This window comes from Capricornis sumatraensis, chromosome 4 (genome assembly GCF_032405125.1).
Source record: "Capricornis sumatraensis isolate serow.1 chromosome 4, serow.2, whole genome shotgun sequence".
Taxonomy (NCBI): domain Eukaryota; kingdom Metazoa; phylum Chordata; class Mammalia; order Artiodactyla; family Bovidae; genus Capricornis; species Capricornis sumatraensis.
This window is the reverse complement of record NC_091072.1, coordinates 160,557,515-160,583,806: the sequence shown is the minus strand read 5'-3', so window position 1 is coordinate 160,583,806 and position 26,292 is coordinate 160,557,515. Positions and strand designations below refer to the sequence as shown.

Here is a 26,292-nt window from a genome sequence, read left to right as displayed (position 1 = left end):
CAGAACTGTCCAAAAGACAGTGAAAATAAAGTTACTGAAAACAAAAGGACCCCTTCTAAGCCTGGAGATGTCATTTGCTTCTCACTAGAGAAAAAGATGATGAGGGGTGGGTAGGAAGGGGGCACACTGGAGAGGAGAGAGTATTTTTTTAGGAGCAAGGATATAAGGGCACATTTTGAGTCAGAAGGGAATGGTTTCATTTTCTGAGATTTTAAAAAAAAATCACTGATACAGCTCTAGAATCTGGTAAACTATTAAACAGAGGTTTTGGGCACATTAATTACACAGTCATTATACTAACTTGGTTGCTGGGAGCTTTGAGGTGGATCAAATGGATGGGAATTGCTGTCAGGCTGAGTTTCATAGTCTCTGAACGAAAATGTTTCCATTGCATTGTCTGTCGTTGGCCTTGGGGATAAATATTTTCTCAACATTCAGAACATACCTCCTCCACCCTCTGCTACGACTCTAGCTGACGGGTTGCCCAGGGAGCCCGTCAGACTGTAACAAACAGAGCAGAGCCACCCACCGGATTGTTGTTGGTCTTCCCGGCAAGGATGACCCGGGCCTTGACCTTGTTCATGTTGAAGTTCTTCAAGTAGGCCTCATAAATCCTCTTGGCCAGAGACTTGAGATCTGCGGTTTCGGAATCTTCTAGGTCATGTTCACACGTAAGGATTTCTGCCTTCAATTTTGCTTTTTCAGATCTTGGCATTCGTCCAAAACGAATCGCTGGGGGTCGGAGGGGAGACACGGAATCATGGAAAACAGAGAAACGAAGGACATAATGGGGAGTGGTGGCTGACAGCTGCAGGGAAAGTTCACACTATGGGCCAAACTGTGGGCGAACATTAGCAGGAAGTTAGAACACATTTCACGACTCAGCTTTCTCCCTGTGGAGCGGTGAGCATGCTACTCACAGCCCATATATCCTAGACTTTTAAAACCAAAAGGTTAAAGTAAAAATTAGCACCATTACTCACTTCATCAACAGGACTGGCTCAAGGTCACTTCATGTTATTAAGTATATAATTGACCCTTTCAATCAAGGAGATGAAAGTGAGCCTTAGAAGGAGTTAACTATTACCTTTTTCCTTCTCAGAAGGTAGACACGCAACTCTTATGGACATTATTTTAAACTTCCTTTCATGTAGTAATTGGCATGTTTTAAAATAAAAGTAGGGGGCCTTCCCTGGCGGCCCAGTGGTTAGGACTCCACGCTTCCAATGCAGGGGGCGTGGGTTTGATCCCTGGTTGGGAAAGGATCCCACATACCACATGGCTTGGCCAAAAATAATAGTAATAATTAAAATAAGAGTATGACTGAATATAATTAAGCTTATAATATGGTGAAATGTTTGAAATGGCACACACTTCATATATATGATCTGAACATTATCACTGTGATTTCCAATTGGTTGCAAAATCTTATATCCAAGTTTCACCATTTGAAGTTTCTAACCATAATTCCAAGGGCTCTACTGGATTTCTGCGCTTTGAGACTTCCTTTTTAGGCTCTCATGTTACAAAATGACCTGAATATTAAATGCTGCAGCACATTCATTCAAAGTACAGCACGTTCCGAGCCCACAAGGGAGGCAGATGGAGGCATGAAAAGTGAAAGTGAAGTCGCTCAGTCGTGTCCGACTCTTTGCGACCCCGTGGACAGTAGCCCACCAGGCTCTTCCGTCCATGGGATTCTCCAGGCAAGAATACTGGAGTGGGTTGCCATTTCCTTCTCCAGGGGATCTTCCCGACCCAGGGATCGAACCCACGTCTCCCACACTGCAGACGCTTTAACCTCTGAGCCACCGGGGACACCCAGATGGAGCCATGGGTGGGTAAAATTCGAGAGCCAACCTTACCTACCGTTATGGGACATCCCAACGGAAAGGCACTTGTGGAAGCGACAGTACTGGCACTTATTCCGGTTCTTTTTCTGGATCTTGCAGCTCCGGTCGCATCTGTCATACACCAGCTTCAGCCGAATCGTCCTCCTAAAGAAGCCCTGTGGATCAGCACACGGTGGGTTAAAGAATAGGACCACTGATGAATCAATGTCCTCCTTTATTCACGCTTCTTGTTGTTCACTTATTGTCTCTTTTAAGATGAACTGAATGCAGAGAAACGGTTCATCTAAGAAGTCTGATGTCGGCACTTCCCTGGTGGCCCCGTGGTTAAGACTGCCCTCCCAGTGCAGGGGGCACAGGTCTGATCCCTGGTTGGGGAACTAGATCCCATGTGCAGCACAGCCCAGGCAAATAAATAAATAAAGTTCTTATTTAAAAAAAAAAAAGTCTAATATAATTGAAGCAGGTTTACATGGAAAAGTAAGAAAATGAGGCAAAATTCAAATACCAATACATCCTCACCTGGGAAGACACACAATCTCCCAAAGAGTGACTCCACCCGGCTAAGATTTCTACAAATGTGACTTTCTCTTCTTAGAGAGCAGGTCCATTTGGGTGATGAAAATGTTCTAAGCATTTTTTGTGGGAGAACATAAACTCTCTAAAAGATAAAGATTATATAATAAAGGGAAGCTAGCTGGTTATAAATGGAGAAGGCAATGGCAACCCACTCCAGTACTCTTGCCTGGAAAATCCCACGGATGGAGGAGCCTGGTGGGCTGCAGTCCATGGGGTCGCTAGGAGTCCGACACGATTGAGCGACTTCACTTTCACTTTTCACTTTCATGCATTGGAGAAGGAAATGGCAGCCCACTCCAGTGTTCTTGCCTGGGGAATCCCAGGGACGGGGGAGCCTGGTGGGCTGCTGTCTATGGGCTTGCACAGAGTCGGACACGACTGAAGCGACTTAGCAGCAGCAGCTGGTTGTAAATAACTTTCTTGCTTTATAAAAGCATCTTAAACTTGACCCAGTGAGAAACAACTTAAAAAAAAACCCAAAGTAAACAAAGGTGACTCAATCATGGCCCAGCGGAAAGACAGCTTTGCGGGGAGCAAGGCACTCGCTGTGGAGCCCGTGGTTCGGGTGGACGGGCCCCTGGCACAAAGGACACACTGGGGCGTGCCGCAGCGGCCGGGGAGGACTCGGCCTGGGTTCTGGCCGTTGGCCGGCACGTGCTGTGGGCTCTGATGGTGCTGATGCTTGTGAGGACCACTGCCCTCCATGGCCTTCTGAGGACGATGGAGAGAGAATGTGTGCGGAAGCTCTCTGACCTTGCATCCCCATGAAGGGAGCAGCCTTAACGTGGTTCATTCTCTTTCAAACAGCACACTTGCTACATCACGTATAAAGAGCAGTCCAGCAATATGGCACAGGCTTTCCAGAGAGAGAAATGAACGTGTTAATGGGGTCAGTTTCTGATTAACAGCTTTAACGTGCTTGTACTAAGTCACTTCCGTCATGTCTGACTCTGTGCCACCCCATGGACTGTAGCCCGCCAGGCTCTTCTTGTCCATGGGATTTTCCAGGCAACAATACTGGAGTGGGTTGCCATTCCCTTCTCCAGAGGATCTTCCCCGCCCAGGGATTTAGCCCGAGTCTCTGCGGCTCCTGCACTGCATGCGGATTCTTTACCACTGAGCCACCAGGGACGCCCTTCAGCAGATCTTTCTTACTAACAACAAACATTTGTGTGTAAGATAAAGGGAAGCACACGTGGTCCCTGAAAGGTCACTTTTCTCTGCACCTAGGGTCCCCGTACCTTGCAGCCCTCACACGCGTGGACGCCGTAGTGGTAGCCAGAGGCTTTGTCCCCACAGATCCTACACTCGATGTTCAGGGCAATGCTGGACGACTCCTCGGTGCTGCCAGGGACCACGGGGTAGGAGGCAGATGAGGGGCTCGAGGCTGGGGACAGGGTGTCTAGGAAAAGAAGGGGAGGGCTTATGAACTTCCACACTCTCACCATCCAACATCCAGACCAGCTTTCTGAGGATCTGATCCCCGCCTAACCACCCCTCGCCCTCAACTCCCCCCACCCCACCGCCCCGGGCTTTCACTGGGGAGGCGTCAGCTGGTGGGTAGGGCTCCCTTCCTGTGTCAGCCCTGGCCCAGCCCTCCCACAGCGACCAGGGCTGGGACATCTGGAAGCTCCCCTAGCCAGGGACCCCCCAACTAAAAAAAAAAACTATACACTTTAACCCATAAAAATCAAAACAAAATGGACCAAATCATGGCCGCATAGAAAAGGCCACTTCCTAAGCAGCCTATACACACGAATGCTCACAGCAGCTTTGTTCTTCGTTGCCAAAGACTGAAGTGTCCCACACAGAACTTGTTGCTTTTTTTTTTTTTTTTGCATCCTCCCTTCCAGCCCTTTTGTACTTGTTAACTCAGTAAATTGCACCAGAAAGACAATAAAAATCCATGTGGGCAACCCAAAAGCACAACTCAAGAAAAAAGAAGTTGGGCTTTCTTAAAATTAAAAACTCCTGCTCTGCAAAAGACAAGCCACAGACTGGGAGAAGCTATTTGCAAAACACATACGCAATAATAGAACTGCATCCAAAATGCATGAATGAGTCTTACAACTCGACAGTAATGAAACTAAAAAACTCAATTAAAAACAGGCAAAGGATCCAAATAGATATCTGGCTGAAGAAGACACACAGATAGCAAGCAAGAACATGAAAACATGCTCCCCATCAATGGTCAATGAGAACCTGAATTAAAACAACGAGACGTCACTGTGCAGCTATCGGAACGGCTAAAACCCAAAAAACTGACACCATCAAATGATGGGGAGCAGGTGGAGGAAAAGAAGCTCTCATTCTAGGGAAGCAGAATGGTGCAGCCACTTCAAAAGACAGTTTGGCGGTTTCCTATGAAGCAAAACAGTCTTAAAGAGTTACACTGCTAGATGTCGACATGTGGTGCTGGAGGAGACTCTCGAGAGCCCCTTGAACAGCAAGGAGATCCAACCGTCCATCCTAAAGGAAATCAGCCCTGAATATTCATCAGAAGGACTGATGCTGAAGCGGAAGCTCCAACACTTTGGCCACCTGATGCGAAGAGCCGACTCATTGGAAAAGACCCTGATGCTGGGAAAGACTGAAGGCAGGAGAAGGGGACGACAGAGGATGAGATGGTTGGATGGCATCACCGATGTGATGGATATGCGTTTGAGTAAGCTCCGGGACTTGGCGATGGACAGGGAGGCCTGGCGTGCTGCCGTCCATGGGGTGGTGAAGAGTTGGACCAGACTTGGCGACTGAATGACAATACCAGTATTGACAAAAGTGATTTGAAAATGTGTGTCCACACAAACACCTACATGTGAGTGTTTCAGCAGCTTTATTCTTTTCAAACGTGTTTCTGAAGCATCGTTGCGTTAGTGCTGTGTTTAGTTGCTGCCGTACAGAACAGTGACTCAGCCACACACACGTGTTCTGTTTCATACGGTTCGTCACAGCATACTGAACACAGCTCCCTGCGCTGTACAGTAGGGCCGCGTTGTTTCTCCACCCCGTATATGCCAGCTTGCCTCTGCTAATTCCAGCTCCCGACTCGACCCTCCCTCCCCCTCTTCCCCCTCGGGAGCCCCAAGTCTGCTCTCTATCTCTGTGTGTCTCTGTTTTGTAAATGTGCTCATTTCTTGTTAAGTTTTAGATTCCACACACAGCTGATGTCATAAGCTATTGGTTTCTCTCTTTACGACTTAGTGTGATAATCTCCAGTTGCACCCATGTTGCTCCAAATGGCTGAGAAAAATGGAAAATCACTTTCTTTTTTCATGGCTGAGTGACACTCTGTCGTGCCTACACATGCACCATGTCTTCTTTATCCACTCCTCTGTCGATGGACGTTTAGGAGGTTTCCGCGTCTTGGCTATTGTGGACAGCGCTTTAGTGCCAAGAGGCCCCTCAATAGGTGAGGTCAGTTCCGAAAGGCTACACATGCGGCTCTTAATATCTGACATTTGGGGAAAGGCAGAGCTGTCGGTGGTAAAAAGATCAGCAGCTGGAGTGGGGTTAGGGAGGCAGGGCTGAATGGGTGAAGCACAGTGGCTTTTTCGAGGTGGTGAAACTATTCATATGAAATTGTAATGGTGAATACACGACCTAATTTATTCGTCAAAATCCACAGAGTTTTACATTCAGAGTGAACTTTAATGTGTGCAAATAAATGAAAATAATTGAGGAGGTCCAGGGGTTCCAGAATGGCACACAGAATGCAATTATACAACCTTTCTTGCCTGGAGAATCCCATGGACTGAGGAGCCTGGTGGGCTGCAGTCCTCGGGGTCACAAAGAGTTGGACACGACTGAGTGACTTTACTCATTTACTTATATCACAAGTGTGGGAAGCACTTGTAGGAACGCTGATGAAGATGCTTGCCTGCATGACCTTGGAAATGCATGGAGTCTGTGAGTCCAGAGGAAAAGGGAACTGCCCCTGGTCACTGTCCTGAGCCGACAAGGTTGTTTCCCACAGGGCCCTGGGGGAGCAGTTCTGAGGTCGCCACTCTTGCTGGTCTGTCACTCGGTCGTGTCCGAATCTTTGTGACCCCATGGACAGCAGCACGCCAGGCCCCCCTGTCCATCGCCAATTCCCGGAGCTTGCCCAAACTCATGTCCATTGAGTCGGTGATGCCATCCAACCATCTCATCCTCTGTCGTCCCCTTCTTGTCCTGCCTTCAATCTTTCCCAGCATCAGGGTCTTTTCCAGTGAGTCAGTTCTTTGAATTGGGTGGCCAAAGTATTGAAGTTTCAGCTTCAGCATCAATCCTTCTAATGAATTGTCAGGACTGATTTCCTTTAGGATGGACTGGTTGGATCTCCTTGCAGTCCAAGGGACTCTCAAGAGTCTTCTCCAGCACCACAGTTCAAAAGCATCCATTCTTCAGTGCTCAGCCTTTCTTTATTGTCCAGCTCTCACATCCGTACATGACCACTGGAAGAAAACCATAACTTTGACGTAGGCAAAGTGATGTCTCTGCTTTTAAATATGCTATCTAGTTTTGTCATAGCTTTTCTTCTAAGGAGCAAGCATGTTTTAATTTCATGGCTGCAATCACCATCTGCAGTGATATTGGAGCCCAAGAAAATAAAGTCTGTCACTGTTTCCATTGTTTCCCATCTATTCCCCATGAAGTGATGGGACCAGATGCTATGCTCTTAGTTTTTTGAATGTTGAGTTTTAAGCCAGCTTTTTTACTCTCCTCTTTCACTTTCATCAAGAGGCTCTTTAGTTCCTCTTTGCTTTCTACCATAAGGGTGGTATCACCTGCCTATCTGAGATTATTAATATTTCTCCTGGCAATCTTGATTCCAGCTTGTGCTTCATCCAGCCCGGCATTTCGCATGATATACTCTGCATATAAGTTAAGTAAGCAGGGTGACAATATACAGCAGCCTCGACATACTCTTTTTCCTATCTGGAACCAGTCTGTTGTTCCATGTCCAGTTCTAACTGTTGCTTCCTGACCTGCATGCAGGTTTCTCAGGAGGAAGGTCAGGTGGTCTGGTATTCCTATCTCGTGAAGAATTTTCCAGAGTTTGTTGTGATCCACACAGTCAGAGGCTTCGGCGTAGTCAGTGAAGCAGAAGTAGAAGGCACTACACCGGAAATGAAAGACTAAATCTAAGTGTTCACTGGATGGTGGATGGTGGATGGATGGTGGATGGATGGTGGATGGTGGGTGGCAGATGGATGGATGGTGGATGGATGGACGGATGGATGGTGGATGGTGGGTGGCAAATGGATGGATGGTGGATGGATGGTGGATGGATGGATGGTGGATGGTGGATGGATGTTGTATAGATGGTTGGATGGTGGATGGATGGATGGACGGATGGTGGATGGATAGATGGTGGATGGTGGTGGATGGATGGTGGATGGATGGATGGTGGTTAGATGGATGGTGGATGGATGGATGGTGGATGGATGGTGGTGGATGGATGGTGGATGGATGGTGGTGGATGGATGGTGGTGGATGGATGGTGGATGGATGGTGGTGGATGGATGGTGGTGGATGGATGGATGGTGGATGGATGGTGGATGGATGGATGGTGGATGGATGGTGGTGGATGGATGGATGGTGGATGGATGGTGGATGGATGGATGGTGGATGGATGGTGGTGGATGGATGGTGGATGGATGGTGGATGGATGGTGGTGGATGGATGGTGGTGGATGGATGGTGGATGGATGGTGGTTAGATGGATGGTGGTGGATGGATGGATGGTGGATGGATGGTGGATGGATGGATGGTGGATGGATGGTGGTGGATGGATGGATGGTGGATGGATGGTGGTGGATGGATGGTGGTTAGATGGATGGTGGATGGATGGATGGTGGTGGATGGATGGATGGTGGATGGATGGTGGATGGATGGTGGATGGATGGATGGATGGTGGATGGGTGGATGGTGGATGGATGGTGGTTAGATGGATGGTGGATGGATGGTGGATGGATGGTGGTGGATGGATGGATGGTGGTTAGATGGATGGTGGATGGATGGTGGTGGATGGATGGTGGTGGATGGATGGTGGATGGATGGTGGTTAGATGGATGGTGGATGGATGGATGGTGGATGGATGGTGGTGGATGGTGGATGGATGGATGGATGGTGGATGGGTGGATGGTGGATGGATGGTGGTTAGATGGATGGTGGATGGATGGTGGATGGATGGTGGATGGATGGATGGTGGATGGATGGTGGATGGATGGTGGTTAGATGGATGGTGGATGGATGGATGGTGGTTGGATGGATGGTGGATGGATGGTGGTGGATGGATGGTGGATGGATGGTGGTGGATGGATGGATGGTGGATGGATGGTGGATGGATGGATGGTGGTGGATGGATGGTGGATGGATGGTGGTGGATGGATGGTGGTGGATGGATGGATGGTGGATGGATGGTAGATGGATGGATGGTGGATGGATGGTGGTTAGATGGATGGTGGATGGATGGTGGTGGATGGATGGTGGTGGATGGATGGATGGTGGTTAGATGGATGGTGGATGGATGGTGGTGGATGGATGGTGGTGGATGGATGGTGGTGGATGGTGGATGGATGGATGGATGGTGGATGGGTGGATGGTAGATGGATGGTGGTTAGATGGATGGTGGATGGATGGTGGATGGATGGTGGATGGATGGATGGTGGTGGATGGATGGTGGTGGATGGATGGATGGTGGATGGATGGTGGATGGATGGATGGTAGATGGATGGTGGTTAGATGGATGGTGGATGGATGGTGGTGGATGGATGGTGGTGGATGGATGGTGGTGGATGGATGGATGGTGGTTAGATGGATGGTGGATGGATGGTAGTGGATGGATGGTAGTGGATGGATGGTGGTGGATGGTGGATGGATGGATGGATGGTGGATGGGTGGATGGTAGATGGATGGTGGTTAGATGGATGGTGGTGGATGGGTGGATGGTGGATGGATGGTGGTTAGATGGATGGTGGATGGATGGTGGATGGATGGTGGTTAGATGGATGGTGGATGGATGGATGGTGGTTAGATGGATGGTGGATGGATGGATGGTGGATGGATGGTGGATGGATGGATGGTGGTTAGATGGATGGTGGATGGATGGTGGATGGATGGTGGATGGATGGTGGTGGATGGATGGTGGTGGATGGATGGATGGTGGATGGATGGTGGATGGATGGTGGTGGATGGATGGTGGTTAGATGGATGGTGGATGGATGGATGGTGGATGGATGGTGGATGGATGGATGGTGGATGGATGGTGGTGGATGGATGGATGGTGGATGGATGGTGGTGGATGGATGGTGGATGGATGGTGGTGGATGGATGGTGGTGGATGGATGGTGGTGGATGGATGGTGGTGGATGGATGGTGGTTAGATGGATGGTGGATGGATGGATGGTGGTGGATGGATGGTGGATGGATGGTGGATGGATGGTGGATGGATGGATGGTGGATGGATGGTGGTTAGATGGATGGTGGATGGATGGTGGATGGATGGTGGATGGATGGATGGTGGATGGATGGTGGATGGATGGTGGTTAGATGGATGGTGGATGGATGGATGGTGGTTGGATGGTGGATGGATGGTGGTGGATGGATGGTGGATGGATGGTGGATGGATGGATGGTGGTTAGATGGATGGTGGATGGATGGATGGTGGATGGATGGTGGATGGATGGATGGTGGATGGATGGTGGTGGATGGATGGATGGTGGATGGATGGTGGATGGATGCATGGTGGATGGATGGTGGTGGATGGATGGTGGATGGATGGATGGTGGTGGATGGATGGTGGTGGATGGATGGTGGTGGATGGATGGATGGTGGATGGATGGTGGATGGATGGTGGTGGATGGATGGTGGTTAGATGGATGGTGGATGGATGGATGGTGGATGGATGGTGGATGGATGGATGGTGGATGGATGGTGGTGGATGGATGGATGGTGGATGGATGGTGGTGGATGGATGGTGGATGGATGGTGGTGGATGGATGGTGGTGGATGGATGGTGGTGGATGGATGGTGGTGGATGGATGGTGGTTAGATGGATGGTGGATGGATGGATGGTGGTGGATGGATGGTGGATGGATGGTGGATGGATGGTGGATGGATGGATGGTGGATGGATGGTGGTTAGATGGATGGTGGATGGATGGTGGATGGATGGTGGATGGATGGATGGTGGATGGATGGTGGATGGATGGTGGTTAGATGGATGGTGGATGGATGGATGGTGGTTAGATGGATGGTGGATGGATGGATGGTGGATGGATGGTGGATGGATGGATGGTGGATGGATGGTGGTGGATGGATGGATGGTGGATGGATGGTGGATGGATGCATGGTGGATGGATGGTGGTGGATGGATGGTGGATGGATGGATGGTGGTGGATGGATGGTGGTGGATGGATGGTGGTGGATGGATGGATGGTGGATGGATGGTGGTTAGATGGATGGTGGATGGATGGATGGTGGTGGATGGATGGATGGTGGATGGATGGTGGATGGATGGTGGATGGATGGATGGATGGTGGATGGGTGGATGGTGGATGGATGGTGGTTAGATGGATGGTGGATGGATGGTGGATGGATGGTGGATGGATGGATGGTGGATGGATGTTGGATGGATGGTGGATGGTGGATGGATGGATGGTGATGGATGGTGGTGGATGGATGGATGGATGGTGGATGGATGGATGGACGGATGGTGGATGGATAGATGGATGGTGGATGGATGGATGGTGGTGGATGGATGGATGGTGATGGATGGTGGTTAGATGGATGGTGGACACTGTTGGAGTGTGAGCTCACAGGTAAGAAGAGGCTAGAGTGGTCCATGAGGTGGTGGATTAGAGGTACAGACATTTGTTTGAATTTATATTACCTTAACATAGAGACAGACATCTGTATATAGAAATACAGACACGTGTACATATGTGGGTATGTATGTACACATATATGTCTGCTCCATCAGCTGAGAGAGCCTAAAAGGAAAGATACTCCAGGGAATTTCCTGGTGGTCCAGTGGTTAGGGCCCCAGGCTTTTACTGCCAAGGGCTCAGGTTCAATCTTTGGTTGGGAAAACTAAGATCTGGCAAGCCGTGGGGTGTGGCCAAAACAAAAGGAAGATAAAGAAAAGATACTCCAAGAGCAACCTCAAATGCTTGGAGGGAACAGTATGGAGTATCTCAGAATCCTTAGGACCCTGGGTAAAACACTCAAAAGGGTTTTGCCTCAGAACTGGGGCAGATTACCTCTAGCATCAGCACTGCTCTGGTCCATCTAACAAAGCTTAACCACAGGGCCTGAAAGGATCAACATTTGGCACATTAAAACTTAACTGCCTCCCAGAACAGGACTTAAGAATATTTATGTAAATACAAAATATCCATCATCAACAAAATCCACAATGTATGGTATCTGAAAATAAACTGCAAAAAAAAAAAAAAAAAACCATGCAAAGAAGCAGAAGAACAAATGACCCATTCCTGTTTACCCAAGAGAAGTGGAAGCACTGTTCACACAGAGATGTGTACGTGAACCTTCCCAGCAGCTGTATCTGTAACAGCCAAGACCTGGAGACAACCGGATGTTTATCAACAACGTGGATAAACAAACCATGGTAAACCCAGACAGGAAATCTTAAAAGATGAACTGTTGATACACGCTGTCAATGCAGATGAATCTAAAGATAATTTGGCTGAGTGAAAGGAGTTAGACTAAAAAGAGAACATGTTGTATGATTCCATTTATATAAAATTCTAGGAAATACAATCTGACTGATGATAGAAAGCAGAGCGGCGGTTACTCTGGGAGAGGGAGGTGTGGTGGGAGGAGGGATTACAAAGCGGCACAAGTGAACGTCGGGGTGACGGGGCTGCCATCTGATTGTGCTGATGGCTGCACAAGTCTCCGTGTGTGTGTGTCACTGTTTGGATATGTGAAGTTTTTATGTCAATAAAGCTAGCTAAGAAAAATTGGGGGTAGGGCGGGAAATACACACTGGCAGAGCAAACAGTCTCACCCGTCCAGTCTGCTAGGTGTAAAGCTGACCGTGAACAGGTTTTATAGAGGGCCCTCCCGTATCTGCAATTTACATAACTTAGAAATATCACCAAGGGACCTGTTAGAGACAGGATGAAAAGTCGGATTCACAAATAAGAAGTCATTCTCTCTCTCAGATGAACTGGTATCATGATATTAGTGTATCAATGATAGCAATGAAAAACCCAACAAGGAGACAAAGACTTTACGGATTATGAGATGATTCTAAATGATCAAAAGGTTTAATTGCCATGATAAAGAGAACTGGAGGGAAGTAAAAGTGGATGACCACCCCCACCTCCTTAGCGGCCAGCGGCCGAGAGTCAAGGACGTGTGTCTGGTCTCTTTCTGTAAGCGCCCCTCTCTTCCTTTCTGCCACGGTGCACACGCTGTCACCAACACCACCGCATTGCAGACCCCTGTGCGTGAGGTGAAGCAACGTCCACCCCAGCAGGCTCGCGGGTCGCGCACTCTCAACCACGCTCTCCGTGACACGGGTCTATCCGTGAACACAGCTGCCAGCCAACCTCCAGCCTCCCTCTCCCGCTGTCACTGAAGGTCAGCGCACAGTCTCAGAAACCACCTTCCTGGGGTGGGGCCATGGGAGAGGACAGTGGGGGAGCGAGCCCTGGACACAAGGGGAGCCGTGGGGTGGAAGAAACAGAGGCCTCCACCAGAGGCTGCCGGGAAAGCCTTCTCGGTTCTCCCACGGGAGCCAGGATAACCCACGGTCAGAGGGGAAAACCGCACACACACCTCCTGGCTGGTTCAATCCTGACTCCTCCAGTCTCAACCCCAAGAAGGACAGCGGAGTCAAGTCCACCTCCAAAGGAGCCTCCTTTAAATCAAGGGTGCAGTTTATACCACATTATCCCAGGGTGCCTTTTTTGCAGGGGTGGGGGCATGCTGCAAGGCTTGAAGAATCTTAGTTCTCCAACCAGGGACTGAACCCATGTCCCCTGCAGTGGAGGCGTTGGAATCCTAGCCACTGGACTGCCAGAGAAGTCTCCGGGGAGTCTCACCTGTTGCCCTGAGAGACGGACAGAGCCGTGACTTCCTCTTCCCGGTGAGGCTACCAGACTAGGCCCCACAGTTTACTGCTTTGTATCTGCCTCGCCTGATGCTTGATGGAGTCCTTTTTTTTTTTTTTACCATAACCATCTTAAAATTCCTTTTTTTTTAACAGTTTTAATTTTTTTTTACTGAAGCATAGTTCATATGCCACGTTGTATTAATTTCTGCTGTTCAGCAAAGTGATTCAGTTTTACACATATACATATATACATTCTTTTTCAAAATATTCCTTTCCATTACAGCTTATCATATGCAAAAGACCCTGATGCTGGGAAAGACTGAAGGCGAAAGGAGAAGAGGGTGGCAGAGAATAAGATAGTTAGATCATCAACTCAATGGACGTGGATTTGAGCAAACTCTGGAAGAGAGTGGAGGACAGAGGAGCCAGCTGTGGTGCAGCCTGTGGGGTCGCCAAGAGTCAGACACACCCGAGCGCCTGGACAATAGTGACAAATTTAATACAGTTCACGCTGTGCAGCAGGGCTCCGCTGCTCATCCATCCCACGCATGGAAGGTTACAGAAGAGTCGGGAGATGGTTCACGTCCATTCCCAGACAAGACAGTGATTTTTATTACAGTAGGAGTCTCTGCTTTAAAGAAACATAAACTCACACCATTAAAAAAAAAAAAAAAGCAGCTGCCAGCTGGATTTCAAGCATTATGTGACTCATGTCCAGCTTTTATAAAGAGGACACACTGTGAGATGCCTCAAAAGTCCGGGGGCACAGAATGTCACGCTCTCACGGCTGAAGATTTCAAGGCAGAAAGACGTGACTTCTCCTCCAGGTGAAGCGAACACTGTTCTCTGTGGAAAAAACATTTCTGAGTAAAGCTTTCCAGGAAGGGGTACGCTTACCTGTAATAACGGAGCCATCTGATCCTGGACCACTTCCTAAGTATTGGTATTCTGTAAAACTGAAGCTCCCGGAACTGTCCTCCCCAATAGACTGAGAAATCTCTTGAATGGTTCCCATCTCTTGTAGGAAGTCTGCCGAGAGCGGGCTTTCCAGGTCATCAGCCTCCAGTGGGGAGAGGGGACCGATGGGGCTCTCTGTGTCCACCATCTCCATCGGGAGGAGCTGGTCCCACTGCCCAGCTCCGATCTCCTGGGAGGAGAGAGAGGCCATTGGTGAAAACACTGGGAGACTGGAGGGCCACTGGCTCCCCTTGAGCAGAAGCATCACTGGCCAGTGGAGACACACCTGAACTCATAATCGAAAGAGTGACATTGTCGGCCATTCTTCCGCTTGACTCTTGATAAGCTCAGTAAGAAAAGGAACATATTTTTTATTATTATTACTTTTTTATTTTGGTCAAGCGGCTTGCAGAATCTCAGTTCCCTGACCAGGGACTGAACCCAGGTCCTTGGCAGTGACAGAACCAAATCCTAACCACTGGACCACCAGGGAACTCCCCTCAAAATGAAAAATCTCTAAACAAGAGCTCATCTCAGGAACCAGAGCTGACCCGGCCAGGAATCCCTCTGTGTTGCTGCGCCCTCTGTGTATCGGAGGAAGACGGAAATAGCAGCGACACACGCTTAGTCCCAGCTGCCCCAGGGCAGCCCCTCCGGTGGGGACATGTCTGGACTATCTGATGAGCACGCAAGGATGCGGGAGGGGGATAGGGAGGGCATGGCTCCACACGGCTGGCCAGGGAGGGTCTTGCTTAAAAGGGTGCAGACCCCAGCAGGAACACAGCAGAGAGCTGTGCAGACATCTTGGAGAGAATGTTCCAGTGAAAGGAGCGGCAAGTGTGCAGCCCCCAGGATGGATGCCTGCGGGAGTACTTGCAGGCACAAGCGGGTCAGTGTGGCTCGGCGGGGGTCCCGGGGGAGTGGGAGGGGCAGGCAGCTGGCGGGCACACTGGGCATGATATGTTCTCTGTGCACGTGGGGTGCTCCATGCAGGTAGGTGTTCCTAAAGTGACTACTCTGTAACGAACACATCTGGTGTTACAAAAATCTAAACGGGTCAGTCCCCGATAGTGCTAGGCTGTTTCAACTCACACACGGAAGAACGCTCTCTAGGTGGGCACTTTCAGACTGCAGCGTGCCCCCCAGATTCCTGTGTGGGAGTCCTGATGCCGGTGCGTGCTTGCTCAGTCGTGTTTGACTCTTTGTGACCCCGTGGACCGTAGCCCACCAGGCTCCTCTGTCCATGGGACTCTCCAGGCAAGAATACTGGAGTGGGTAGCCATGCCCTCCTCCAGGGACCTTCCCAGCCCAGGGATGGAACCCATGTCTCCTGTGTCTCCTGGACTGGTAGGTGGATTCTCTACCACTGAGCCACCTGGGAAGCCCTCGGGCCCTAGCATGGGGCTGCATTTGGACATAGTAAAGGGGTGATTACATTAAGATGAGTCTTCAGAGGGGGCCTGATCCAATCTGGCTGCTGGAAATCTGCACACACAGAGACACGGGGGTGCACACTCGGTGGGGGGCAGCCTGTGAGCACACAGCAGACGGCGGCCCTGTGGCCCAAGCAGAGGGGACTTGAGAGGAACCAAAGCCGCCCACACTTTGATCTTGGCCTGTGGGCCTCCCAGACGGTGAGAAGCAAACACCATCGGGGGCCGCAGCCCGTGACCCGCCCTGAGGGCAGCCGGGGCACAGGCCCAAGGTCAAAGCACAGGCCCTCCCTGCGCTGGCTAGGTTCACACTGCTGCCCGGACCTCTGAAACCACTTCCTGCAACCTTCAGACCAGGGCCCGGCCTCCTGCACAGCGTGGGCCCTGGTGACCTGCCTTCCCCGCCTCGCCCTGGTTACCGGCCCCCATACCCCCGAGACCAGTGGCACCAGGTCATCTCCCCAGATAGAACCCCAGCGTCGGCCCTGGGCCCCTGCCTAAACCGCCCTCCCCCGCCCCCCGCCTTCCCGAGGCCCCGTCCAAGTTCACCCCCCAGCCCAGCCTCTCCTCGCCAACAAGGCCGAGGCGACATTCAGCTTCTGAAATGGTCTCAGGGAGGCCCACACGCACGTTGAGGAGAGGACCCGAGGGGTGCGTGCCACCAGTCCTGGCTGGGGCTCAGCGGGCGGGGGGCTGTGGTCCCTCCACGACCTCGGAATGCTGAGCTCTTGGGACCAAGGAAGGAAAGAAAAGAAAGAAAGAAAGGGAAGTCGCTCAGTCGTGTCCAACTCCTTGGACCCCATGGACTGTAGCCTACCAGGGTCCTCTGTCCATGGGATTTCCCAGGCAAGAGTACTGGAGTGGGTTGCCATTTCCTTCTCCAGGGGATCTCCCCAATCCAGGGATCAAACCTGGGTCTCCCGTGTTGCGGGCAGACACTTTACCCTCTGAGCCACCACGACCTCAGAAGGCTGGGCTCTTGGGACCAAGGGAGAGGATGCTGCCAAAAGCAGAGCTGTGGGAGGTGCTCGGGCCAGAGCATGTCCCACCTCAGCCCGGCTGCGAGTCAACCGCAGCATCAAGCGCAGAGACGAAGGCACGGTCTGCTTCCTTTGGAAATGAAGAATGGGGCCAGTCCACATGCTTTTGTAAGGGTCTCATCTCATGCCAGGATTCTGACAATAAATGACCATAGTCAGTGATAATGCCACAGCAAAAAAGAAAAGGGGGCATTAAACTTCTGTAAGATTGAGAAGATGTTATCATCTTTTAGGGTACATCAGACTGTGCTCTGTGCTTTTTTTATTATGTTTTATTCTGCATCATAACTGTATTTCTTCAAATGGCACGTGAGATAAAGGGATTCCTTAAGATATTTTCCGGGAGGTCCCTGGTGGTCCAGTGATTATGACTTCACCCTCCAATACAGGGGGTGCAGGTTCTATCCCTGGTTGGGGAGCTAAAATCCCACACGTCTTGTGGCCCAAAAACCCAAACATAAAACAGAAGCAATATTACAAATTCAATAAAGACTTAAAAAATGGTCCACATCTAAAATAGATTTTTTTTTTTAAAAAAAAGGTGTTTTCCACCATGATCAAAAGGTTCCAAAGTGCAGTCATTAACTTACTACCTCTACCATAAAGCTCAACTTCAAAACTATATGAAAGCCAGGCAGAGGCCATGTTATCAACGGGGCCGCGACCACGTCCTCTATGCTGTCATATTCTAAGCGCTGAAAGGAAAACGCACATGGAGGCAGCCTTGTATTCCCGCAGACATCCTATCTTTCAACCAGGAGCGCCCAGATCCGGAGGAACTCAACTCTGACTACAAACGATGTTAGTCTCCCTGGCATTCCAACAGGGCGTTGCAATGCTCTGCCATCTTATCATTTTACCTTTCAGTTGCTTTCCGAGGGTACCTGAGATTTATGGAGAGAAACGTCAGTGTTTCTGTTAACGAAGAGCTAGAGGATGTGAGAGTTGGACTATATAAGGAAAGCTGAGCGCCGAAGAATGGATGCTTTTGAACTGTGGTGTTGGAGAAGACTCTTGAGAGTCTCCTGGACTACAAGGAGATCCAACCAGTCCATCCTAAAGGAGACCAGTCCTGGGTGTTCATTGGAAAGACTGATGCTGAAGCTGAAACTTCAATACTTTGGCCACCTGGTATGAAGAACTGACTCATTGGAAAAGACCCTGATACTGGGAAAGATTGAAGGTGGGAGGAGAAGGGGACGACAGAAGATGAGATGGTTGGATGGCATCACTGACTCAATGGACATGATTTTGAGCGAGCTCCGGGAGTTGGTGATGGACAGGGAGGCCTGGCGTGCTGCAGTCAATGGGGTCGCAAAGAGTCGCACATGACTGAGCGACTGAACTGAACTGAAACGAGAGCCTTGGGGAGTGAGGCAACACCATGACCTCTGGCCAGAGGACTGGCTGCCACACATCACTGGACGCACTGGCCCTGCCTGCTTCCAGCCTAAGCAGATAAGGGACACTGCCCTTTGGATGTTTCCGCAGGTAAAGTCGAGGCCGCATGGCACACGCCCTACCCCGTGGCCCTGTGGTTCCTGGCAGCCTCTGCACACGCGGTCTCCACACCAGTCACCTCTGCTCCGGGATCAGGAAAATCACAGCAATTCCCTGCCTCTGGAGCCCACAGAACACAGCCACCGCCTGGTCCGCCAAGACGGGCAGCTAGGTGCCAGTTACCGTGCCCTGGCCCAGGGTCCTAGGTCCTCCGGGGCTTCAGGAGAGAGAAAAAGACACCACCAATGATGTCTCAGCAGCTCCCAGGGTAGCCAAAAGGCGAGACATCAGGAAATGGTGCAAATGGAAGTCAAACAGGCCTCAGTTTCCAGGCAGGGAGAAGCGAAGGATGGAGTGGCGGGTGCTGAGGACGGGTGATAAAGCCGAGCTCCGACAGAGACATGGGGGATGCATACGCCGTCTCCCTTCCTGGACAATCCATTCTGAGACTTGCTGGCTTCTAAATGCATTTTTTCCTCCCCTTTCTCATCCAACGTAAGTGTTAGAACTGTATCCCATATATGGGAAACTCAAATGTAAACTGCTAAAATTCTACTTTTAGTAGAACACTGATCCGTCAAAATATTGATGATCCAGTGGTTATGACTCAGCCTTGCAGGGGGTGTGGGTTTGATCCCTGGTCAGGGAACAATTATATAACCCCACATGCTGAGCAGTGCAGTGAAAAAAGATTCAAAACAAAACCGAATGAAAAAAAGAGAAATTAACAGAGTGAATCATAACTGTGAAACTAAGCCTGAGAGATGAGACGAACACACACAAGTCTAGGCACCACTGCTGTTTGCTGTTGTTCAGCCACTAAGTCGTGTCCAGCTCTTTGCGTCACGGTGAACATAGTGAACAACAGAGTCCAAGTGGGCAGGAAAAGGCAGGCTTCACACGGGGAGGTGGGCGGTGGGGGTGGTGCACCTTTATCCTGAGGACGGGGACCGTGCCCGCGGCCTGGGCAGCCGGCTGGCACACATCTCCGACCGCTCAGGAAAGGCGTGGACAGAGTGCCGGACTGACTCTATCCGAGAAGCAGCAAAGAGAGAATCTGGAGAACGTTCAGGACATTCAGTCACATACCAGTGCTTTGCAGAGAGTCAGGAAGTCTCATTATCTGACTGGAATGACAAAGCGGGGACTCACTTGGCTGTTGTCTCCCGAGGGTGTTGCTGTGTCTCAACCATCTTTGTCCCCTTACATTACTTTTCTAAGTATTTATTTATTTAATTAATTTATTTGGCTTTCCCAGGCCTTAGTGGTGGCATACGGGATCCAGTTCCCTGACCAGGAATCGAGCCCGGGCCCCAGGCATTGGGAGCCTGGAGTCTTAGGCACTGCACCACCGGGGAGTACCCCGCTACACACACATTATTAGCAGAGCTCCTTGGACCTAGAAGGCCTTTTGTAAATGTTCTCCGATATAAAGTACTAAATAAAAGTTCACCATCTAAACATATTTCTATGCTGTGACATCCGACACTCAAGAAAAAGAGCAAGTGGAATTAGGCTGGAGCTCTCTCACTCAGAACTCACGTTCGCCTCAGCAGGGCCCAGCTGAATAGCTGAGCGAACGGCAGTCTTTTAGTGTGTTTCTCTTTACCTCCCTCTGCTCAGTTCTTACCGCACCGTAAAGCCCTGGTGGACGGTCCCTTCTCAGGCCTGGTAATGCCGCCTCCGAGCGATCTGCTGACGGCTGTCCTCACTCAGGTAAGTCTGACTAGACTTCATTGAGTGATTAAAGGTAAAAGAGGGGATTTTTGTCAAAAGAGTACCATTTGTGGAGCAGACAAGCAGCTTTCAGACAAGGAATTTTTCCACTTTTCATCAACTCTAATTTACTACCTTGTCAGCTTCTTTGTACTTTCCTGTACACTTTATGGAGATTACACAACTATTGTGACTTCTGGCTTAACTTGTTGGTTTAGGGCTGGAAACAACATTTCAAAATAAACAAAATAATGCTAAAAAGCCCTCTGCACCTTCACCTTGCACCTGAAGTTCACTGAAATAGATTAATCATTAGTGCCTGTATAATGATTGACAAGGTAAGTATAGAAAAGGCCTAGGAAACGCATTTAAAACAGAAAAGTACCAGAGTATAATAGAAAGAAAACAAAGGACTGTGCATTTTAATGAATTAAATCAAACATACTAGGAGAGTCTGCACAATAGGTTTGACTAGAGCTGTCTAGATCTTTTCCAACAATGCTTAAGGCGTGAAATTTTGTAATCAAGAGTCTGGCAGGCAGAAACGGGAGACAAAAGGATAGTTGTGAGCCTCTACACCTCTGTCTTTAAAGGTGCAAAGAGACTGTTCCCAATCATTTCCAAGAAATCTCCCCCCAGTTTTATACAAAGGTCACACTCTATCATGTTGGTGTTCCAGCACTTCAAACCCACTCCTTCCCATATTCCTGAAAATGGAGTTATCGTTCTTAAATATAATCTTACTTTTGTGGATGGTGATACCAAAATAATCACAGGCAAGTGGCAACTTTGGACACGCGTTGGTGTCAGCTGCAATGGAATGTGAGTGAGCTGAGAACCAAAGTCAATGGATGCAGCCGCTATGGAAAACAGTATGGAGTCCCTCAAAACACCAAAAATAGAGTTATGTGATCCAGCAATCCCACTCCTGGAGGGATAGCCAGACAAAACTACAATGCAAAAGGATACATGCTTCCCTGTGTTCTCAGCAGCACTATTTACAACAGCAGAGACGCGGAGACAACCTACCCATCCATGGACAGACAAATGGATAAAGGAGTGGCAAAGACAGACAGAGGAATACTGCTCAGCCACGAAAAAGAGTAAGACAAAGCCGGCGGCAGCAGCACAGACAGACGTAGAGATCACCATGCTAAGTGAAGCAGGTCACAGACAGAGAGACAAACGCCACATGACGTTGCTTGTATGCGGAGTCTAGGACACGACACAGCGGAGCCTGCTTGGGAGACAGAAGCAGACTCACACAGAGAGAGACAGATTTCTGGTTGCCAAGGGGGACAGGGGTTGGAGATAGATGGTCTGGGAGTTGGAGGTTAGCAGATGAAAACTATTACACGTAGAAGGGATGGACAACAAGGTCTTACTGCGTAGTACAGGGAACTATATTCAATACCCCGTGACAAGCCATGATGGAAAAGAACATGAAAGAGTGTGCATGTGAAAGGAAAGTGAAGTCGCTCAGTCGTGTCTGACTCTTTGCGACCCCATGGACTGTAGACTACCAGGCTTCTCTGTCCATGGAATTTTCCAGGCAAGAATACTGGAGTGGGTTGCCATTTCCTTCTCCAGGAGATCTTCCCGACCCAGGGATTGAACCCGGGTCTCCCGCATTGTAGGCTGACGCTTTACCGTCTGAGCCACCCGGGAAGTCCTGAAAAAGTATGTGTGTATATATATATACACATATAGCTTATATATATACAAGGCTACTATGTAGCGCAGTCAGTAAAGAATCTGCCTGCAATGCAGGAGAGCCGAGTTTGATTCCTGGGTTGGGAAGATCCCCTGGAGAAGGGAATGGCAACACACTCCAGTATGCTTGCCTGGGAAATCCCATGGAGAGAGGAGCCTGGCGGGCTACAGTCCATGGGGTCACAGAGTCGGACACGACTGAGCAACTAAACCATCACCGTATGTGTGTATATACACATATCACTGAAGCACTTTGCAGCAGAAATGAACACAGCATTGTAAATCAACTCAACTTCAATTAAGAAATAAATGTAAGAAGCTGTGAGCAAAAGTCCACAGAAATGTAACTCATATTTATGACACAAACGCTTTGACCCGATGAAGCAGCGGGGAGGACGCTGAGCTTCTGCCGCTCAGACGACAGACAAGCAGTGGAGGGTCAGGGGCCTTGATGGCCACAAAACTGAACGGTGACACCCCAGGCAGGGAGGGGCTGGTGGGTGTGGGAGGAACGTCCCACGGACACCAGGACGTGAGTCAAGCTGGGGCTCGCCGCTGCGATGGGAGCCGTGTTTCGTGAGCTTGGTGGACCATGTGCGTCCCCCTGAGCTGGTGACCATACTTCTCCTGGAGACATCTTGGGGGGACCCACAGCTCCAGGGCAGGGGTGTGGGAGCCGAGACGGGGCGGGGAGGGTGCAGGGGGCACACCCGGAACCAGGCCCTCCGGAACAGTCACTGCAGCGCTTTCTCTATGGGTCCACACTGGGGCAGGGGAGGCAGCCCTGGTCCCAGAGGCTCAGAGAGGGGCACGCCTTGTGCAGCTGAGACATGAAGAGAGAAATGATCGAGTGACAGCAGAGGCAGTGTGACGAGGGCCATCTGGGGGACACCCTGAGGGTCAGGGAGCCTCCACCAAGGAGGGGATGTCCACGCGGAATCTTAAAAGGTGGCCATAAAGAAGTGCAGCAGAAGAAAAAGGGTGAAGAGGTGTTTCTAAGAAAAGGGCACAGCCCGTGTGCAGAGATGACTTGAAATATCACTGAGTAGCTAAGAAGGTCAGGATCACCCACATTGAGGGGCTGGACCCGTGACCCGTGGCCGCACAGCAAGCAATCCCACAGCCCAGCGGCTTGAAAGCCATCCACTGTGTTAGCTCACAGTCCTGTGGGTCGGCAACTCGGGCTGGGCTGGTGGGGCCTTCCTTGGTCAGCAGGTCACCGTGGCTGGGGGGTCAGTGGGGACGGATGCTGGGTGCAGGCTGGGCCCTTCTCACCACGTGGCCTCTATCCTAGGAGGCCAGCCCCGGGCTCCTGCAAGTGCCTTCGTCTTCCAAGAGGGAGTGTGGGAGCTTGGCGACCTCACTCGTAAATACTGCATCACTTCGGCCAATTTCTGCAGGTCAAAGCGAGTGAGAGGTGAGCTGAGATCCAAGTGGTGGGGAAATGAGCCCGGCCTCCGAGAGGGAGCCCCAGAACCTGGGACCCTTTGTGGTGCGGCGTGGGTTGGGGGTGGGGGCCTGCACAGGGGGGGAGGCTGCAGTGCAGTCCAGGCACGTCACCGCCCACGGCTCAGGACTCCGCCTGTGGCCTCCACCCTGCAAGCAGGAAGCAGCCACGGGGGGTGAAGGCAGGACGGTGACAGGGAGGGGCTGCACTGGGCTTGTTCTGGCAGCAGGTGGAATCCAGAATTAGATGGAAGCAGGCAAGGTGAGAGGCAGCAGGACTCCTCCAGAGTATGTGGTGACTGCTCCCAGTAAGAGGACACGCCCTGGGGGCTGATCTGGGGAGGTGGGAGGGAAGGGGACGAAGACCTAACATGGCCAGCGGGCAGGGGTGGGGCAGGGAACTCGGACGGAGCCTGGGCTACACCTCTCCAGCTCAGGTAACTGGGAGACGAGGTGCCGCCATGAAACCGGGAGCGTGAAGAGAAGAGCCAGTTCCCAGAGCGGAGAGTCGTGGAGAGGGAGGGTGGCAAATTCAGGGGCGGGCTGTGGTGACGGTGTCTGCGGGACGCGCAGGCTCAGCCTCTGTCAATGCCTCCTCTTCTGGAAAGTTCTGAGGATGTTACCAGTGTTCGCCTCCTACAGCTCTTAGCAGCAGCAGCATCGGCCGGGCAGATAAAGCCCCATCCTGCTCTGGGTGACCTTGGATACCTGAAACGCAGTCTCAACAGCTGTGATGGGGTTACTAACATCCACACGCTGGTTGGCCCGAGCGTGTGTGGATCGACTGTCCCTCCTCCTTCCTCAGGTCCCCCCGCCCTACCCCCACTTTTATCCCTTAATCACGCCCTTCCTCCTGCCTGGCTGGACCTTAAAGAAGGCTGAGTGCCGAAGAATTGATGCTTTTGAACTGTGGAGCTGGAGAAGGCTCTTGAGAGTCCCTTGGACGGCAAGGAGATCAAACCAGTCCATCCTAAAGGAAGTCAGTCCTGAATATTCATTGGAGGGACTGATGCTAAAGCTGAAACTCCAATACTTTGGCCTCCTGATGTGAAGCGCTGACTCATTGGAAAAGACCCTGATGCTGGGAAAGACTGAAGGCAGGAGGAGAAGGGGACGACAGAGGATGAGATGTTAGGTGGCATCACTGACTCGATGGACATGACTTTGAGCAAACTCCGGGAGCTGGTGAAGGACAGGGGAGCCTGGTGTGCTGCAGTCCGTGGGTTTTCAAAGAGACAGACACGACTGAACGACTGAACTGCAACAAAGGCAAGAGCAAGCTGATGGAGACATACAGCTCACAATACCCCTTGGCTGGGCTGGGCTGAGCACCAGGAGGAAGGGGAAACGAGGCACCATCTGCATTAGATTCTACAAGTACCAAGAAGAATGTCGGAGACCTGTGAGGCCTTCATGTTGCTGAAACAAAATGAGACAGTAGGAAGCATATTACTCAAGGCCGACTGATGGTGTCAGCCCATGAATGTATTTCCACTGCCTGCCCTGCGGTGCTGAGAGCCTAGATAAAGGTTTTATGGTAAAGAGAAAACTTCTCCAGGCCAACTCAATGAAATCTAAGTTTGTTCTAAACCAAGAGAAATCAAGTAGAAAGACGATTACTTTCGGTAGTTGTATATCTTGGAGGCTAATTTTGGCTTTATGAGTTCAGAAACTTGATAACAGATGTGTCCATATTTTCTTTTTTAAAAAACCATTAAAAAAAATCAAAGTATAGTTAATTCCCAATGTTCTGTTAGTTTCAGGTGTACAGCAAGGCGGTTCAGTTATACACATATACACATATATAGGGCTTCCCTGGTGGCACAGAGGGTAAAGCGTCTGCCTGCGATGCAGGAGACCTGGGTTTGATCCCTGGGTCGGGAAGATCCCCTGGAGAAGGAAATGGCAACCCACTCCAGTATTCCTGCCTGGAGAATCCCATGGACGGAGGAGCCTGGTGGGTGACAGTCCATGGGGTCACAAAGAGTCGGACACAACTGAGCAACTTCACTTTCACACACATATGTATGTTCTTTGCCAGATTCTTTTCTATCACAGGTTGTTACGAGATATCGCATGTAGCTCCCCATGCTGTACAGCAGGTCATGGCTGTCTATCTTTCATACATAGTAGCGTGCATCTGTTGTGCGTGCATGCTCAGTCGCTTCAAGCATGTCCGACTCTTTCTGACCCCATGAACTGTAGCCCGCCAGGCTCCTCTGCCCACGGAATTCTCCAGGCAAGAATGCTGGAGTGGGTGGCCATTTTTCTCCTCCAGGGGATCTTCCCGACCCAGGCGTCAAACCCACATCTGTCGGTGTCTCCTGCATTGCAGGCGAATTCTTTACCTACTAAGCCACCTGGGAAGCCTGCATATCTGTTAATCCCTGCTAATTTATCCCTCCCCAGGACCACCCCCTCGGGAAACCATAAAATTGTTCTCTAGGTCTGTGAGTCTGTTTCTGATTCATTAGTAAATTCACTGATATCGCTTTTTAAGATTCCACAGGTGATACCATACAATCCAAGTCTTTGTCTGACTCGCTTGACTTAATGTGATCATCTCTAGGTCCAGTCTGTTGCTGCAAATGGCAGAGATGTGGCTGTGTCCAAACCACTCTCCTTTAACTCCCGCTTCGGTTCTGGATGAGGTCAGAGGCATCGCATTCAACATTGGGCCGCAGTGGGCAAGGTCTGAGCGTCCTCCCATTTTTCCAGTTTGACACAGAACCACAGAGGGTCAGACACGGGGACTCAGAGTAAAGCAGGCCTCCCTCTAGTGACAACGTTCGGAGAGATGGGAGATACCAGAAGTTTCTGGGGAGACAAGCTCCCTCCAGTAATGTTCTGAATGCCCAGAGCCAGCTTGGCCTGCAGAACCATCTGGGAAGTCAGCATCAGCCCTTCCGTAAACGCACTCAGAGGAGCACCTTCATGGACAAGGTCCCACTTTCTGGGAGGTGAGAACCACTTTTTGGACATTTTCAAAAAC

The 26,292-nt window shown here is 50.4% G+C and overlaps 1 protein-coding gene and 1 non-coding gene across 3 annotated transcripts in view; both read right to left on the bottom strand.

Annotated features, from left to right (window-relative positions):
• Positions 1-26,292, bottom strand: part of PPARA (peroxisome proliferator activated receptor alpha) — a 66,670-nt gene that overhangs the window by 10,903 nt on the left and 29,475 nt on the right. For both annotated transcript variants that reach the window (XM_068970205.1, XM_068970204.1), the window contains exons 3-6: positions 14,393-14,642; positions 3,671-3,831; positions 1,870-2,008; positions 530-732 (exon numbers count right to left, since the gene is read on the bottom strand). In XM_068970205.1, coding sequence (XP_068826306.1) covers positions 530-732; positions 1,870-2,008; positions 3,671-3,831; positions 14,393-14,606 — 717 coding nt within the window. In that variant the 5' untranslated portion in view covers positions 14,607-14,642. The remainder of the gene's footprint in view (positions 1-529; positions 733-1,869; positions 2,009-3,670; positions 3,832-14,392; positions 14,643-26,292) is intronic.
• Positions 14,873-14,945, bottom strand: TRNAD-GUC (transfer RNA aspartic acid (anticodon GUC)). Its single transcript has one exon. It is a non-coding gene; the product is annotated as a tRNA-Asp (tRNA).